At 42.2% G+C, this 19,435-nt stretch overlaps 1 protein-coding gene across 1 annotated transcript in view; it reads right to left on the bottom strand.

The window, feature by feature from the left end:
- Positions 1–17,607, bottom strand: part of LOC149217317 (amino-acid permease BAT1 homolog) — a 136,210-nt gene extending 118,603 nt beyond the window's left edge. The window contains exons 1-2 of the mRNA XM_089392975.1: positions 17,436–17,607; positions 16,639–16,821 (exon numbers count right to left, since the gene is read on the bottom strand). Coding sequence (XP_089249101.1) covers positions 16,639–16,821; positions 17,436–17,561 — 309 coding nt within the window. The 5' untranslated portion in view covers positions 17,562–17,607. The remainder of the gene's footprint in view (positions 1–16,638; positions 16,822–17,435) is intronic.
- Positions 17,608–19,435: the final 1,828 nt, after the last annotated feature.

The following is a 19,435-nucleotide window of genomic DNA, read 5'->3' as shown; positions in this document are numbered from 1 at the left end:
TGAACTGTTACAGGATCCCCGCGAGGGGTCTTGTCACAGTCCTTTCTCCTTGGGTACATGCTGCATGCTAGCGGTTCTGGCTTCTTGATCACGATCCCAACGCTTCTGATGCATAACGTGGATGTGGTATGGCTCTCGGTGCTTGGTTTTTCTTTGACAGATGTTTTTTTACGAGAACTCATTGCTTTGTTGTGCTGCTGCAGGGATCTTGGTTGCATGGCGACGAGGATGGTGTAGCAAGATAATAGCAATGTTCAGGGGTGCCATCAGTGGCATGCATGCGTTCAATCCACTCCTCAGTCGCTAGATCTTCACTTGAAACACATTTCGGCCGTCGCAACCTTCTACAGGAAGTTTCCTGTAGAACACAGAGCTTCCTGTAGAAATTTTGCACTTTCCTGTAGAAGATCCACGTCTTCCTGTAGGAAGACTGTCTGTTCCTGTAGAAAACTGTATCTTCCTGTAGAAGATCCAAATCATGATAAAAATTGCACGTACCTTGAAAAGCATTGTTATTCTTGGAGGAGGTGTTGATGACATCCTTTGACAGCATGATGAAGGCCCTTGGCTTGGAGTGGAGAGGCTTCTTCTCCTCCATAGAACATCTGCATGCAAAACTTTTATTGTGCTTATTGTTTTTTTTCTCTCTTTTTTTTTTTTTTTGAAAAGATAGCAGGGGCGCCCCAAAGAGGTTTTCACCCTTGCTACCTGCCCTGAGCGCCTCAAAGAGGTTTTCACTCAAGGATCCTCTTTTTTTTTTTTTTTTTTTTTTTAACTTTCTTTTTTTTTTTTTTTTTTTGAAAGACAATAGGAGCGCCTCAATGAGGTTTTCACCCCTACTGCCTGCCTTGGGCGCCTCAGAGAGGTTTTCACCCAAGGATCTTTATTTTTTCTCTCTTTTTCTCTTTTTTTTTTTTTCTTTTTCTCTTCAGGGTATGCCCAAAGTGGAGGCAGAACCCTTCTCTATGACCAAAACAGATTTCTCCATAGTGCTGATAAACTCTTGTCTTGAGAGAGGTCTTTTGTAGATCTTCAATCGGTGCCCATTGACAAGCATGGGAATGGCTTCCTCATCAATGGTTCGAATGAGGACAGATCCATTGTCATGGCACTGTTCCACTACATATGGTCCTAGCCATCTGGTTCTCAACTTCCCCTTGAAATCTTTGAATCTGGAGTCATACAACAAAGCCCAATCTCCCGGCTGGAACTGCTTGTCATGGAGATGTTGATCATGCCACACCTTTCTCTGAAGTTGAACCACTTCTGAGTGAAGGAGGGCCTGCATGCGGTGCTCATCCAGTCCATTCAGCTGCAATAACCTTTCTTGCTGTGCATGGCTGAGATCTAGGTCCAGCTGAGCTGCCATCCTCAAAGTGTTATACTCAAACTCAATGGACAGCAAAGCTTTCTTCCCATAGACCAGCTCATAAGGTGTGAAGCCGGTGGTGGTCTTCCAGGTGGTGTTGTAAGCCCATGTGGCCTCAACCAGGCGATCTGCCCAGTCCTTTCTGCTGCTGCTCACCACTTTGGTCAAGATCCCTTCTAATGCTCTATTGGTGACTTCCACCTGCCCATTTGCTTGAGGGTGATAGGGGGTGGAAGTCCTGTGCTTGATCTTGTGATGAGCTAGAAGATCTTCAATCAAGTTGGATGTGAACTGGCTCCCCTGATCGGTCACCAGCTCTCTTGGGTAGCCAAACTTGTAGAAGATGTTCTCTCTTAAGAACTCGACCACCTTCTCTTCTGTTGCTGCTTTGATTGCTTTAGTCTCTGCCCACTTTGTCAAGTAGTCAGTACACACAATGATGTAGGACCTTTGCCTCGAAGAGGGATTGATTGGACCCACAAAGTCCATGCCCCACTTCTCAAATGGCTCAAGAGTCACTTGAGGTTGGAGAGGCATCTCATCCCTTTGGGTTGGTTTCCCCATCCTTTGGCATTGGTCACACTGGCTGACATATCTTCTGACATCTTGATGAAGTGTGGGCCAATAGTAGCCTACCTGCAGGATCTTGAAGGCAGTTCTCTTTGCTGCAAAATGTCCTCCACAAGGCCCATCATGACAGGTGAGGAGGATGTCAAAGACTTCCTCTTCCCTTACACAACGCCTTAAGATCTGATCAGGGCCAAGCTTGAACAGGTTGCCCCCGATCCAAGTGAATGAGGCACTTTTTTTGATGATTTTGCTCTTCTCTTTTGAAGAGAGGTGCGGAGGGAACTGAGCTGAAACAAGGTAGTTCGCTATATCAGCCAACCATGGAGAGAGTACTGAGATAGCAAACAGATGCTCATCAGGCATCTGGTCATCCACCGTCCCATCTTCACCTGCAGACAAATCCAATCTAGATAAAAAGTCAGCAACAACATTCTCTCTACCTGGTTTATCAACAATGGTTAGATCAAACTGCTGCAATAAAAGTAACCATCTAATAATACGAGCATTCACATCGGGTTTATTCATCAAATATCTAATAGCAGCATGGTCAGTATGTACAAAAGTCTGGTAACCAGTAATATAATGTCGGAACTTGTTCAGTGCATGGACCACAGCTAAGAACTCCTTCTCGGTTACAGTGTAATTCAGCTCTGCTTTGGACAAGTTTTTGCTAACGAAGTAAATGGCATATGGAAGTTTTTGCTCAACTTGTCCTAAGGCTGCACCTATGGCTTTGTTCGAGGCATCAGTGTGGATGTGGAAAGGTAGGGCCCAGTTTGGACCTCTCAAGATTGGTGCTGACACCAACTTGTCCTTTAACTCATTCAAACTCCTCTGACAATCGTCAGTCCACTTAAACTCCACATCTTTTGCCAACATACCAAACAATGGTGAGGCTAACTTGCTGAAGTCCTTAATGAATCTCCGGTAGTATCCTGCTAATCCCAAGAAACTCCGGACATCCCTTACTTTTTGAGGAGGTGGAACCCTCTTGATGAGAGCAATTTTGTTAGGATCCACCTGTAATCCTTGGCTAGAGATGGTATGGCCTAGCACGGTCCCTTCAGTCATCAGGAATTCACATTTTTCGGGACTGAGGGACAGGTTCATCTCAATGCATTTGGTTAGGACTTTCCTCAGATTGGACAATGCTTCCTGGAAGTTGGCCCCATAAGGAGTAAAGTCATCCATATAGATTTCCACTGCATCATGGACCAGCTCCGAGAAGATGCTTAGGACATCTCTCTGGAAAGTAGCAGAAGCATTGCATAGCCCAAAGGGAAGGACTCGGTAGGCAAAGGTACCCCAAGGGCAAGTGAAGGTGGTCTTATCTTGGTCTTCCAGGCTGATTTGGATTTGATTGTACCCGCTAAACCCATCCAGGAAAGAGAAGAACTTCTTTCCTGCCAGTCCATCCAACACTTGATCTATGAAAGGTAGAGGGAAATGGTCTTTCTTGGTAGCTTTGTTCAGCTCACGGTAATCTACACAGATCCTCCACTTCCCATTCTTCTTGGGAACCAACACTAGAGGGGACACCCATTCACTATCTGAGATGGGGTAGATGAATCCGGCATCCAACAGTTTTTGCAATTCTTCCTTGACAATGTCTTTAAGGGCTGGATTCATTCTCCTCTAAGGTTGCCTAACCGGTTTACAGTCCTCTTTGATGTATATATGATGAGTACAGACCGAGGGATGGACTCCTTTCATCTCCTTATAGCTCCAAGCAAAAGCATCTAGGTGGCTGGCCAACAGGTTGCACAGCTCCTTTTCCTGAGAAGGAGATAGGGAGGAGCTGATTTTCAATGCTCTCTCAGGGCCGAACTCCACACTCTTAACTCTGGGAGTGACAGGGTTGGTTGTACAAAGATCCACTAAGGTGCTAGCTTGGGCATCATCCACCAATTTTTCTAAAGGTAGTGCACTGGTAGGTGGGTTTTGGATCAAGTTCTCGATCAAATCATCCTTGGTTGGGGGATTTCTTCTATTGGTTTCTATGGTACACAGAGGTGCTGAATACACCTCGTCTTCTTCTCCTTCTTCCAACCAGAGTGGTAAGTCATGCTCCAAAGAGGGTTGGGCAGGAGGGTATAGGACAAGTCGCTTGGACATAGGACCATTTTTGATGGTCATATTTCCGGCACGACAACTAATATAGGCATCTGCAGTGGCTAACCAAGGCCTTCCCAAAATGAGGGGATATCCAGTAAGCTTTGCCTTTGGTTGCAGAACCAGGAAGTCTGCAGGATACTCCCAAGAGTCAATAGAGACCAAGACATCCTCCACAATCCCCTCGGGAGTCACAGTGGAGCGATCTGCTAATTGCAGTACTGTCGAGGTCTTCCTCAAGGAACCTTGAAGATTGAGCTTGAGCATGGTATCCCTGGTCATTACATTAATGGCAGCCCCCAGATCAATCAGGGTGTGGGGTATGATGGTGCCATTGATGTGGACATCTACTACAGGACTTCCAGGATCTAAGTACTTTGGGCAGATGACTTGTCCTAGCATAAGGTCAGACAGTTGTCCTATGACATTGATAGTTGAAGTATCTTTCTTCCGTCTGCCTGGATGTTTGAAACACCTCTCCTTAACCAGCTTGTTATAGATTGGCACATCCTTGATGGCCTGGAGAAGGGGTATCTTCACACACAACTGCTTGAGCTCTCCCAGAAGCTCATCTTCTTCCGGGTTGGGTTGTGTGGTGGCTGTAAGTCTCTCAGGAAAGGGTGGAATAGGCTTTGGTTCACTTTCCTGATGGTCTTCCTCATCCTCTGGGGGAGGAGGTTGGCGATCTGGAAGAGTCTTTCCAGATCTAAGATTGATCTCCTGGATCTCCACAGCATAGGTAGGGCATGAGGTCTCCCCAGTATATACCTGCTGAGCCTGTCTATTGTTGGGGTTCGGGTTCGGTTGAGCAGGCATTTGAGGTTGCCTTGGAGGAGCAGGAGGTAATGGTTGTGGCTGAACTGGAGGTGGAGGCAGAATGGCGGGAGGAGTGTTGTACTGGGGCCTCCACCCCGACTGAGGTGCACTCCATTGAGGCTGTGACTGGGCATGTGAGTGATATGAGTGAGTAGTGGGTTGAGTAGGATACTGAGGTGGATAAGACCATGGAGGAGGCATGGACCAAGAAGGATGAGCAGGGGGACCCCAGGAAGGCATAGGAGTCGATTGGTTGGGGTTGTAATAGGCTTGTGGTGCCCCTTGCATTCCCTGCTGATAGGGTCTAGATCCTTGTGGTCTCCTTTGGTTGATGAAGTAGAGAGGTTCAGTGGGGGCTTCAGTCCCTTGGTACATGGCTTTAAACCCAGGCAAGGTGGGACACTGATTGGTAGGATGGTCCTCCTCACAAACAAAACACACTTCAACCGAATGCAATGGGCATTCGTTCTTAGGATGTCTTCTTGTGCACCTAGGGCAGAAGACAGCCAGGGCTCTCTCAGCTTCTTCTTTCTTCTGCTGGATCCTGAATGTGTCCAGCTGCATGGCAATGGTATGTCTCACCTCACTCTTAAGATCTTCTAATTGGTTTGTAAACTCATGTTTGGAGAAAGGGACACCAGTGGAGAGGAGATTTCCTCTACCCCGTTTCCTAGCTGCCCTAGAATGATTTCTAAACACAGTTTTGATGTCCTCATAAGGCAGTTGGTAAATGTCCCCCCCAGCTAACATGTGAAGGGTATCTAAGAGATCTTCAGGTACTCCTCGGAGTAGAACCAACTTAAGGGATTCAGGGTCAAGTGTGCACCTGGCCCGCTTGTAACTAAGTTGGAACCTTTCCTCATAATCCTCTAAAGACTCATCGTTTCCCATGGTCATCCGAAAGATTTCCCCTTTCGTTTCCTTGGACCTACAATAATCCCGGTACTTGGTGTTGAAGGCTTGCTGCATCTGGGCCCATGTGGTGATACTATTCCCAGGCAAACCCATGAACCAGCGTAATGCTGCATCCTTGAGAGTGGAAGGGAAAAGTTTTAGCTTTTGTTCATCTTCAGTATAGTCATAGGTTCTACAGAGGACAGCAAACTCAAATAGGAAGGTATCAGGATCCTCAGTGGTCAGTCCATGGAAGTGAGGCAAAGCAGAGGGGCTAATGTTTTTCATTTTCATCTCTCCATTGGTCTCTTGGATGGGGAAAGCTCCTTCTATTCTCTCATCTTCTCTATTGTCAGCCATAGCTTCAGATGGAGTGGTCTCTAACTCTTCTTCTTCTATAGGATTTTGGTATGTCTCGGGATGTTCACCTATAGTTTCCTCTGGATCACTATCGCCACCGAAGAGTGAAGGGTGACTAAGTGATGTGGTGGGGGTGTTAGGTAGGAATTTGCCTGATCTATCTCGGTTCCTACGAGGCATGAAATGGAAAGGACTTTTTTTTTTTTTTTTGAGTGCTTTTGCTTTTTCTTTGGTACCTGCAAAACTGAAACAAAGTGATCTACAACTAACTATATTGCTCAAATGAAATTGCAGAATTAGAAAGCTAATCTAGGAAAGCGAGAAATACTAGTCTATGAAAGCAGGAAATGCTAATATATGAAAGCGAGAAATACTAGGCTATGAAAGCAGGAAATACTAAGCTATGAAAGCAGGAAATGCTAATCTAGGAAAGCGAGAAATACTAGTCTATGAAAGCAGGAAATGCTAAGCTACTTTTGCAGAATGGAAATGAAATAAACTACTGAGCAGAAGTAAGAGTACGAAAGTAGAAGAAAAGCAACAATTACTAATACTCTGACGCTTCCCCGGCAACGGCGCCAAAAAGATGGTGAGCTCCAGTATGTAGCAATAATGCTACAACTCCTGGGGCTTCCTGTCTCTCATTTTATCAACCCGGTAGTTCGTACAAACTTGGAAGCGACGGTGCTGTATGCACAAGTACTAGCTCTTGTCGCAGCTGTCAGTTGGTCAGCTGGCACAAGTCCGCTAGGGCTCAAGCCAACTTCTATAGGCTCACAGAAGGAGCTTTATCAATGATGGACGAAAGCTAGCTCAAAGGAGACTAATCTACTTGACAAAAATGAACTGAAAGCAAATCAAAGCATGTAAACCTAGGAAACCCTAATTTAACTAGTCTAACCTCTATAATGCAAAGAATGTGAAGGAAACTTCTACCAATGCTGCTGTTACCTCTAATAAGTGAAAATGCATGGATCTAAGCTGCTTGCATCATAAAAGACATGTTTTTGTATTTTTCCTTTAAGTGTGTGGAATGATTGTGATTGTGTGCTAATTAGGGTTTGGTTGTGCAGATGGAATGGAGAAGGAAGGAGAACGTGGGACAGGTTGGGAAGGCTAGGAGAGGTCCCTAGGGATCCTTAGCATCCATCCACAGAGGTTCCTCACATTCAGAAGCTCAGCAACCGAGTGAGTGGCCTCCTACAAGATGTCTGCAGGGGATCCTACAGGATACTTAGAGGTTTCTACAGGATGTCTATAAACTGCTACAGGATGACCTACCGTGAGTGTTTGAAGAGATGGAGGAGTGATGGAATGGTAGGGGGAGATGTGCAAGGTGGGAATGAGGCTGGTGATGGCTCTAGAAGTGGAGGAATGAGATGAGAAATGAGTGTAGGGAGTAGGTTGGAAGATAGAGGGCTAGGTCAACAAAAGGCTAGGAAATGAAGTTACGTGAGGAGTGGAAGGCTTTGGGAGATAACAGAGCGGGGTAAAGGTCGAGGAGATGTGATGCATGCGTGATCAAGATGGAGAATGAAGTAATGGACGAGAGAGGGCAGTGCAAGTGAAACGAATGCTTGTGACTGTTACCAAACCGAAAATGTATTAACCTAAACTACCTGTGCTTGTAAATTCAATGAACAACAATCCAAAACGCGAAGGAGAATGTGCATGAAGCTGTGGTAAAGGAGTGTGGTGCAGGTGTGAATGACAAGGAAGCATCTAACGTAACGTGACTGTGTTTGCAGCAATCATGAAATAAAGAAATGCGTGTTTTTGGTGGTTAGTCATGGACTGCACCCCAATCCCAAATGAGACGGCAGTGAGCCTTAACAACCCTTTTTGTTGGAGCTCCAATGGACTATATCTATCCTCTGCTACACTAAACAACTGTGAACAAACTCACCATAAGAAAATCCTATCTAACTCGTGAAAAAGACCAACTTAACAACCTGTAATTCGAATTGCATGTGCAAATGAAAAGCTCAAAGTGCTGAAATGAAATGGAAACAACACTACAGCAAAGGGGATCTATGGCTCTCAGGTTGGGCCCTAACCTGAGAGCTATAGTCTCCTTAAGAAACTCAGAACTAGATCACAAATTGCCTTCTTTATTCATAATCTGATGTTATGCCAAATTGGCTTACAAAAAGGAATGAAAACTGAACTGTGCTCCAAAATTACAATAGCAATACGAGAGTTTCAACCACCTATCCAAGGCTAAGGCCTCTATACTTATACAAAAACGATGATCCAACAAGTGTCCTTGATTTTAGGAGCTCGGCTGTCCAACTAGAGTTTAACTGCTGATCCTGTAGGACGGTCATAACTGCTGTTCCTGTAGAGCAGTTTATAACTGCTGTTCCTGTAGAACAGCTGGCTGCTTCTTAAGCTCGGAGGGGAGATGGATTGGAGCTCGGAGTTCTTGGTGGGAATCACGAGGAATGTCCCAAGACCGTGGACATCCTCTCCTAAAAACCAGCAGTGCCACCTCATTGTCTCTTTATCTCCTTTTTCGTTGTCTCTTGCTCCCTTTTAATGCCAAAACCTGGAATCATAATGCATTAGTCACGTAGATAAAGTGCCTACCCTTATTCCTACAAACAACATGAATAAACTAAGAAATGCATGCATAAGCAATAAAAAAATGAATGGTTTGAGCAAGTAGAATAGGCCAAAATGAGCCCAAATTGTGCCAAAATTGGGGCTCATCACCGACATCGCATCGGCGCTTTCAAAGGGGCAGGGCCTTTGGCATACATATACCTCCGACCCGATAAGCCGGACCCGATATATGTACAACACTCCATTTCATATTTTTTCAAGTCCGCGCCCATATCGTTTTCAATGTTTTTTGTGTATTTTCTTTGTATAAAGAAAATACAAAGGGAGCCTTGGTGGGTGCCTATTGCGATGAAGTCCGGACCCGAAAGGGCCCGTGAATCAAAATATATATATGATCGGGTCTAGCAGAGGTATTTTTTCATGTTCTTTCCAATATTTCAGTGTATTTTCAAATATGAGGAAAAGCGAGGGATCGGTGGTATCGGCCCATATCGCGATCGGCTGATCGCAATCGGGGAAACCAAGGATGCATGACATTTTACATTATAAGCGCCAATGTGATGAAGCCCGGACCCAATGGGTTTCCAAAGCAAAATGGTATAATATTTCGGGTCCACCAGAGCCATTGTTTTATGATTTTGTAGCATTTCTTCGTGTATTCCCAAGTATAAAGAAACAAAGGATCGGCCAGCCTAAGGTATGCATTGTAGCCCAAATGACAGACTCGATAAATGATTAAGCCATGAATGAACCTTTTGAAGTTCAAGTGAAGCATTAATGGGTGGGAATGAATAGTTTGGGCAACATTACTCTGTTTAAAAGCCAGAGCAGTCATATTAAAGCCATTAAATGATCCAGCAGCTGCATTTAATTAACAGTATGGCCGAGGAGGAGCAGGACACCGCCGATCAAATCAGAGCATTCAGTGGTTATGGGTTTTACCCATATTTCATTCCACTTGCCCAAAAAAGGACCACAGAGAGCCAGAGGGAGGCAAATCCATTTACAGCACAACTAGATTCGTATCAAAGGCCCATTCCTGAATGTAAATGTTGTTGGCCCTCATTTATTGATTCCTGCACGCATAAACAGCAGAGCAATTTTGTAAACAAACTCTATATATACCTAGAACAGAGATGCAATTGATTGATGAGTGTTTGATGAATGAGAGCTGATTGTAGCCTTTTAACTTCTGGAGACTGTTAACACTATGAGACCTGCAGTTTCTGGTCTTGATTTCCATTAATACAAGCTTCTTTTGCTATCACCTGCTCGCTTTTCACTTCTTCTATGTTCTAGGCTCTGCCTGCTTTGCATTTTGTTAATGTGTTGTGAATGTTTGGCATCTGAGGGGCTGTCATCCCACCTCTATGTTAAAATTTAGTAGTTCATTGAAAATTGTTTGCAGGTTGTTGTTGTTCATATAGCAGAGAGCTGTCATCCTCACTGTCTATTGAATAATAGTCGTGCAGATCCTCCAACTGATTGCAGCTGGCCATCACAGAGCTCTGTGCATCTGCTGGTGCAATCAGTCTTCTCCATCATCACTTTTACCTTAAACCGTGAGTAGTTGGTGGTTGAAAGCCTTGTAGTTTGGGGGTCTTTACCCATGTCTGGGGATAGTCATAGTAGGAGTGGTTATCTGGCTTAGAGGTGCTGCACATCTTCCATTTATCCATCATTTTATCCAACAAAACTGTTGAATTTTTAATGTTCCCGAGCATCACTGATATACAACCTAGGTGAGTTTCTTGGGGTGATAACATTAAATGGCGCCATTGCCGGGGAGAGGAGAATTGAAGCTCAGCTTCCCTGGGAGACGACACAGCTTCAAGCTTTGATGACAGACAAGGTTTGAGCACAGACTTTGGTTGTAATCATCTGTCTGGCGACTCCACTGGAGGAAGGCCATCCTTTGGCGACTCCACATTGAAGTTCTGGTCTAGTTCGTGAAGCATGCTCGGAGAAATCTTCAGAAATCACTAGCTGGCCAGTGCCTGATCCTGAGAAGACCGTTAAGCAGAAGAAAATATTGCAGAAGGAGCATCAGGGTCAGGTAAGCCTTAAAGAAGTTTATGTATCTCTGCTGTTGAAGTATTTCCTTCAGAGATTCATTCAGCTCCTTCCCCATTCAGTTCCCTTTCGGACCTCAGTTGAAAGAAGATTTCCATGCTGTCCATCGTATTCCTCTGTTTCTGTCAACCTTTTCATTGATATCTAGGTTATCAGCATAAAAATAAATGTCTTTTCATTGATTATTTCCTCTCAGCCTACCAGTATTCTTTCATATACCTCAGTCATGGCAAGCCAGCAAGCTCCCACAAAAATAGAAAAAATCATTGCTGCTAGGTATAGACCCCTGGTCTTGCCTGTCCCATTACATGCCATGCCTGCAGGAGATTATCAAGAAATCATGCCTAAGTTTACTGGTACAAAAGGAGTATCAGCAGAAGAGCACCTCGAGTCTTTTTATAATTATGCTGATAACCTGGACATCTATGAAGAGGATGTATGGATGAGGGTGTTTATCCAAAGCCTAGAGGGAGATGCTAAAAAATGGTTCAATGAACTAGCCCCTAGGTCTATTGCAGACATTGAGGCCCTAGATGAGGTATTTTTAAAGTACTGGGGGAATAAGGAAGATCTGCTCTATGATAATACTAAGTCTGGAAACTCGCAGAGGGATGGGCTCTCATCATCATCAGATCATGAGATCGACGAAATGGCCAGGATGATAGAGCTATTGGCCTTTGAAATTTCCAGGTTAAGAGCTGCGCAGCATTCAGAAGAAGAGCAGTTTGATGAGGAGGAGGAGGTCAATGGTTTGGAAAACAAGGGCAATGCCCCCTTCTTAACCAGAGCTGCTTATGAAGAAGCTTTATCCAGAGGCGCTGCTTATCAGTTTGTTGTACCTGCAGAACAACAAGCTTATCAGCGGAGGCAGCTAGCAGCAGATCCTTCCGTCCTCGAAGAGTCTGAGCCCGAAGCCAGCTCAACTTCCCATGACTACGCAGATCTGCAATTTGAGCAACCTGCCGATGTCCCCGCACCAGTAATCAAGAAGGGAGAAGAATGCTCCCCATCATCTTATGTTTCTCTGTCTGCTCAAGTAGAATTCCCTCGAAGTTGTTCCTTGAACACTGAGGCAGCAAGTAATTTAATGCTCAAGGCTGAAGCTGATCATCTCAGTCTTGATATTCTAATGTCTGCTCAGATGGCCTCCACACTGAATGAGAGGGCAGCTTGCCAGATGACAGAGGAAGAAAATGTTCAGTCATGGGAATCCTCCTTGGATGAGGATTGTTCAAAGAAAGATTCAGGGGCAAATGTCGTCTCTGTGTCTCCTGCACAAGAATTCAATGGTGCCTCATTCATATTAGTCGTGCAGACCACAGAAGACACAGACTCGTACACTGCAGCCATGATTATCCAGCAGGTGTACAAAGGCTCCTCTGAAAAACGTCCAAGGAGGAAAACACACAGAAAGGGAATGAAGCACCGATCATCTCTACCTATTAAGCTCAAGTGTCCTAAACTGTTTGAGGTGGATGATCAAATAAATCCTGTCCTGCTGATATATGATGAACCAGGCGCAGAGCAGGAGAAACAATTTTGGTGGCCCAGCAAATGGGCAAATTTTGAAGTTTACATTTTCAGGCTTTTATGTTTGTAAATAGTTTCTTGTTCCGTTTTTATTGTATGCTTAGTTGACTCCATGCCCAATGGATACTAGGCAAGTGTTTTTCAAGCTGATTTTGTATGAAGGCATTGATCTGCAGGTTCTTGAGACCTCACAGGGAGGATCTCATCCCCAGAAGGAGCCAGTGTTAGCTCTGCTACAAAACAAGGATTCCATATGGTCGGAGACAGGCTTGGTTTGCTTGGTTGTGCCCAAAAGGATCCATGCATGCTGTTCAAATCTTCAAAGTTTGGTTAATGGCCCTCCACCGATCAAAGCTATCGCAAAGGAAAGCCCTTGGGAAGGCAGAAATAATCTATCGGGAGGCGGAAATACCCCAAAAACTATGTAAAAACCAAGATTATAGGCTTAAGGATCCGCTTCAATCTCAGCCGTTGGATCTGGCCGATCAACAGTCCAGATCGCGTCGGCATATCGCAATCGGAGGAGGCGGGCAGTGGTAGCGACATGAGACTTCGCCGATGAGCGATCGCCAATATCGCATCGGCGTATCGCAATGGAGGACTTACAAAGGGGCAGGTGCAATCGCCGATGGGCCGGACCCGACAGCCATACAGCGCTGCATTTTATATTATATCGGGTCCGCGGTGGTCGCCGATATCGCATCGGCGCTTTCAAAGGGGCAGGGCCTTTGGCATACATATACCTCCGACCCGATAAGCCGGACCCGATATATGTACAACACTCCATTTCATATTTTTTCAGGTCCGCGCCCATATCGTTTTCAATGTTTTTTGTGTATTTTCTTTGTATAAAGAAAATACAAAGGGAGCCTTGGCGGGTGCCTATTGCGATGAAGTCCGGACCCGAAAGGGTCCGTGAATCAAAATATATATATGATCGGGTCCAGCAGAGGCATTTTTTCATGTTCTTTCCAATATTTCAGTGTATTTTCAAATATGAGGAAAAGCGAGGGATCGGTGGTATCGGCCCATATCGTGATCGGCTGATCGCAATCGGGGAAACCAAGGATGCATGACATTTTACATTATAAGCGCCAATGCGATGAAGCCCGGACCCGATGGGTTTCCAAAGCAAAATGGTATAATATTTCGGGTCCGCCAGAGCCATTGTTTTATGATTTTGTAGCATTTCTTCGTGTATTCCCAAGTATAAAGAAACAAAGGATCGGCCAGCCTAAGGTATGCATTGCAGCCCAAATGACGGACCCGATAAATGATTAAGCCATGAATGAACCTTTTGAAGTTCAAGTGAAGCATTAATGGGCGGGAATGAATAGTTTGGGCAACATTACTCTGTTTAAAAGCCAGAGCAGTCATATTAAAGCCATTCAATGATTCAGCAGCAACATTTAATCAACAGTATGGCCGAGGAGGAGCAGGACACCGCCGATCAAATCAGAGCATTCAGTGGTTATGGGTTTTACCCATATTTCATTCCACCTGCCCAAAGAAGGACCGCAGAGAGCCAGAGGGAGGCAAATCCATTTACAACACAGCCAGATTCGTATCAAAGGCCCATTCCTGAATGTAAATGTTGTTGGCCCTCATTTATTGATTCCTGCACGCATAACCAGCAGAGCAATTTTGTAAACAAACTCTATATATACCCAGAACAGAGATGTAATGGATTGATGAGTGTTTGATGAATGAGAGCTGATTGTAGCCTTTTAACTTCTGGAGACTGTTAATACTATGAGACCTGCAGTTTCTGGTCTTGATTTCCATTAATACAAGCTTCTTTTGCTATCACCTACTCGCTTTTCACTTCTTCTATGTTCTAGGCTCTGCCTGCTTTGCATTTTGTTAATGTGCTGTGAATGTTTGGCATCTGAGGGGCTGTCATCCCACCTCTATGTTAAAATTTAGTAGTTCATTGAAAATTGTTTGCAGGTTGTTGTTGTTCATATAGCAGAGAGCTGTCATCCTCACTGTCTATTGAATAATAGTCGTGCAGATCCTCTAACTGATTGCAGCTAGCCATCACAGAGCTCTGTGCATCTGCTGGTGCAATCAGTCTTCTCCATCATCACTTTTACCTTAAACTGTGAGTAGTTGGTGGTTGAAAGCCTTGTAGTTTGGGGGTCTTCACCCATGTCTGGGGATAGTCATAGTAGGAGTGGTCATCTGGCTTAGAGGTGCTGCACATCTTCCATTTATCCATCATTTTATCCAACAAAACTATTGAATTTTTAATGTTCCCGAGCATCACTGATATACAACCTAGGTGAGTTTCTTGGGGTGATAACAGGCACTTTTGAGATTAAAACCTTATAAGTAATCTACTCACAAACAAAAGAAGAATAAGAAATTACTACAAAATTTTATGGACCCTACAAAATTATTCACAAGGTTGTATAAGTGGCCCTACGAATTTGCTTTTCCTCTTTTTCAGATTCATAAGGTTTTTCATGTATCTTGCATAAAAAAGGTTTTGGGATAAACTATGTGAGTGAAAACAAAACTTCTAGAATTAGATGATGAAGAGAAGTTGACTCTTGATCCAAAGAAAAATATAGATTGATGTTCTCTATATCTTTAGAATAGAACCATTATGGAGTACATAATCAAGTGGAGGAATATTCATCTAAAAGAATCTATATAGGAAAATGAGTAATTCACGAAGAAACACCTTGAATTACAAATTTGAAGGGAAAATCCTTTTTAAATATATAGGAAAATGAGTAATTCATGAAGAAACACCTTGAATTACAAATTTGAAGGGAAAATCCTTTTTAAAGAGTGGGGCCATGTTAAGGCCCCTATGGCCCCTATGTTAAAGCCCTAACAATAATTCATTATTATTTTATTATTTATGGTTAGGATGACTTGGTGATAGGTTACGTCAAACTAACTTTATCTCCTATTTATAAAAGGACATCCATTTGTATCAACATCATGTCTTGTGCATTAGATATATTGTAAAAAGAGGTTTCCACCTTGAAGTGGATTAATATTCTTTTATTCGTTATCATCCTTAAGGCATGGAGTTACTTATTCCTTATTCTTACACTTTTTTGGAGTTTGGTTCATAACAACAACTCAAGTGGTGCACCTCATTGTGCTTCAACCCAACCTTTCTTCTCTCTATTTCAAAGCAAACCTTAGGTTTCCTTCTTCGTAGAAGTCTGTCATCCTTGATCTATTAACCTTATCCAAAATAAGTCTTGGATCCAACCTTTCCATATCTTATTCATTCAATCACTTACACCCCAGAGCTTATGAACTCCCAAGACCATCCCTCAATTTCACCTCAAGACTATCCCTCAAATATTAAGGTATCTCAAATGAAAACTATTCCCTCAAATGAGGCAAGTCCCTTCTTTCCTCCCATTAACTGGCCAAAAAAACATAATCTTGAACTATCGTACCTTGGCATGATAAGCCTAGAGATCGTAAGAAGCTGAATCAGGATGGACGAGGCGAGAGAGGAGAGAGGTCTAGAACAAGTAGAGTCAAGGCGAAATGAGAGTGTGAAGACTAGTTCCCAAACTAAATGGAGAGACAGATCCCGATAGAGGAATGCCATCAATGTTGCAAGGCAACATGACCAGTGGAGTGGGCGAGCAACAATGTGTAATGGTGGATCAAATGGTGTTATGTGATGAGAGTTGCATCGTTGAGAGGAGAGTGTTAATGCCACTGCTATGCAACATGCATCAAAAGTCTTATCGACGTCAAAATTAAACCAACTCAGGGGCAAGCTGCCATATCCTTCGAGCATGTGTCTCGATGAAGCATTGACAGCCTGTCCCCACCCCTCTGTGAAAAAGACACCCCATTTGGGACAATTTTGTTTAAAATTTAAATTTTTTAACATTATATATTTTAATAGTATGATATACAATATTTGAATTTCACAGGATTTTTCAAAGTCCTGAATTCTTTTATATATTAAAAAAAACTTTTTAAACAACTATAATTCAAGATTTTATAAAAGAATTAACTACTGAATTATAATTAAAAAAATAAAAAATAAAAATATACTTTTATTTTATATTACTATGTGGTATGTGGTATGGAATTGAACTTATGGGAACTGAACACAAATTCCAAACGTATATAATATGACACTATCTCTGGTCGGCAAATTTAAAAATATACTGTTATTTTATATTACTATGGCATGGAATTGAACTTATGGGAACTGAACACAAATTCCAACCGCAGATAATATGACGCTATGGAAATTGAACTAATAACCTCTAGTTGGCAATTTACGGACGCATATAATAGGCATATATGGAATTGAATTTATGACATTTGCAAGGCAGTGGAAGAATAACACTCACAGGAAACGAGGAGCAGATCTCGGACATGGCAATGGCAATGAAGGCCGTGAAAAACGCGACCACGACCCATCCCCAAACCAGAGGCGCAGGTCCACCATACTGAAGACTCGACCCATAGAGCGGCACTATCCCTGTGAACAGTGTGATCGTCGAGAAAGCGATGGCCAGTGTCTTGAACAACGTCTGGGCACAAAATTAAACAGAAATCATTTCTTTGTGATGGATCTAATAGATGAATTTCAAGTTAATTCTAATTACAGAAGCTTTAATTTCAAAAGAAACTATTTCTTCGATCCATTAAAACATTATATCAGAAATTTGAGGTGTTTGCAGTGGTGGTTAAACAAAAGAACAAGTTAATTCTAAGCTTTAATTTCGAAAGAAACTATTTCTTTAATCCATTAAAACATTATATCAGAAATTTGAGGTGTTTGCAATGCTGGTTAAACAAAAAAACAAGTTAATTCTAATCACAGAAGCTTTAATTTCGAAAAAAACTATTTCTTTAATCCATTAAAACATTATATCAGAAATTTGAGGTGTTTGCAATGCTGGTTAAACAAAAAGACAAGTTAATTCTAATCACAGAAGCTTTAATTCCGAAAGAAACTATTTCTTTAATCCATTAAAACATTATATCAGAAATTTGAGGTGTTTGCAATGCTGGTTAAACAAAAAAGATTCGGAAATTTGAGATTTTCGCAATGCTGGTAAAAAAGAAGAAGAAAAAGAAAACAAAGAGAAGAAAGCGAAATTGCAAGAAAAGAAAGTGAAATTGCAAGAAAATAGATGAGCACCATTTCTCTTCTGAGCTCTTGCTTGTATCCCAGCTCATTGAGGCGCCGCTCCGCAGGGTCGATCCCATTAACTGTGGATTGGCCAGCTTGAACCCATAGGGCCTCGGCACTACCGTCAGGAGACATGGCGAAATATTGTTCCAAGTGAGATTAAGCAGGAAGGGGCTATAAATTAGCCCAGCACTCAAAGAGTCTCCTGACGAAATATTGTTCCAAGTGAGATTGAGCGGGAAGGGGCTATAAATTAGCCCAGCACTCAAAGAATTCAGAGTAGTACGCCAGCTTGACGCGCAGAAGAGGGGAGCAGTCCATGAATCTTGATTTTTGATGTGTGATGAACGTGCGCTTGTGAATTCAGCTGAGGCGCGGGGCACGCCCGCCTGACGTGCGGAAGAGAAGACCGCTACAGTAATCTTGATTTTTAAAGATACGGCGGACGCGCGCTTGCCTCGATGCCTGTAACGCCTTTGTGCGAGAATCTTTGAATTGAGTCTTTAATTCCACAAGTGGCTTTCATCGGTGGAATCAACGAATAACGCTGTGTTTGCCTTGGACTTTGGTATTTAATATGGGGTCGCATTTTCTTATTCACTCCATGCTTTGCAGAAGATTCTGGATTTCTCGAATTTTTTAATAATAAGGGATATGCCTTGTCATTATATGAAATGTGTTTCATTAATAATTAGGATGGTGACTTAGTAGGTTGAATTTAGGTGAGATGTCAAATTTGTTAGATGGAAAATGTACTTTATAATAATAAAATATTGTTATTAAGATAGTGTGAAATTTATACTTATTTTCCATTCTTATAAGATTTAAATTCAAAATTTAATAAATGTTAAATAAAATATACTTACAATTCAAAATTTAATAAAGGCTAAATACAATATAAATAAAATTGAGAAGTGTATGTATATATACATCAATCTATGGAATGATTGCATTTTCTACTTTATATCTTATGTTAAGATAGAGGAGTTCTATAATCCAATTTTCATGGTTCATTTTCATTAAAAAAATTTGTTGATGAGCTAACCTCCATAGTTCATTTTCATTGAATTTCGTTGTTGATGAGCTCAGCTCACCTCCAATTTACTTAAAAAGTGTGTATATGTTTATATACATCAATCTATGGAATGATTATAATTCCATAATTTCACACCTTAATTTAAAATAAAAGAGTTTTGTAAGTCAATTTAAGTTAAAATAAAGGAGTTTTGTCAATATATATGATTCATATTCTTTGAATTTTGTTGTTGATAAGTTCATCTCACTTTCGGTTTACAGAGAAGGATATATATATATTTATATGCACCAACTTAGGCACTTTCACACGTTAAGTTAAGATAAAGTAGTTATGTAAGTCAATCTCTATGGTTCATTTTCATTAAATTTTGTTATCGATGAACTTACTCATTTCTAATTTACTTTAGTTATATAATTTATATATTTTATTTTTATTATTTTTAAAAATATATTATTTTGAGAAAAAATATAAATATGTTTATAATGTTAAGTTTATAATTAAAAAAATTTGGATCTAGTGACTAAATGTGAGCATATGTGTTAAATGAGTGGTTTTGGGGATCTGTTTCGGCTCTACACACATATTAATTCTACATCATGTGAAATTTGGGTATTCATTCTGTCAGTACGAGGGAATATCTTGCTTTCCCTGTAGATAAATTTGTAGGTAGGTTTGGAACGCAGTCCAATGCGAAAGCTCAAGTGATGGATTTTGGCAAGCAAGGTGTGTGGGTTTGCATCCATGGTGGCTCCCTGGGGTTTCGACCTTGGCTAAGAGGCATTGTGGACTTTAGAGGCTCTGTGGTGCGGTTTGGAATTTACCATTTTCTTTGTCCTTGGGACCTGGGCACGCGAACGGGCGCAAAACTGAGTCGGCTCCAAGATTTGGCTCGTCATTGGCTCGCGCTCAGCAAAATCCTCTCTTAAGGCATTCAAATCTCTTAGTGTGGTGAGAAATTTGTGTCCCTCAGCTT

Source organism: Pinus tabuliformis, chromosome 1_1, assembly GCF_031772625.1.
Source record: "Pinus tabuliformis cultivar Carrire ecotype Pingquan chromosome 1_1, CPIR1, whole genome shotgun sequence".
NCBI classification, from domain to species: Eukaryota; Viridiplantae; Streptophyta; class Pinopsida; order Pinales; family Pinaceae; genus Pinus; species Pinus tabuliformis.
This window is presented reverse-complemented; position numbering and strand designations above follow the sequence as displayed.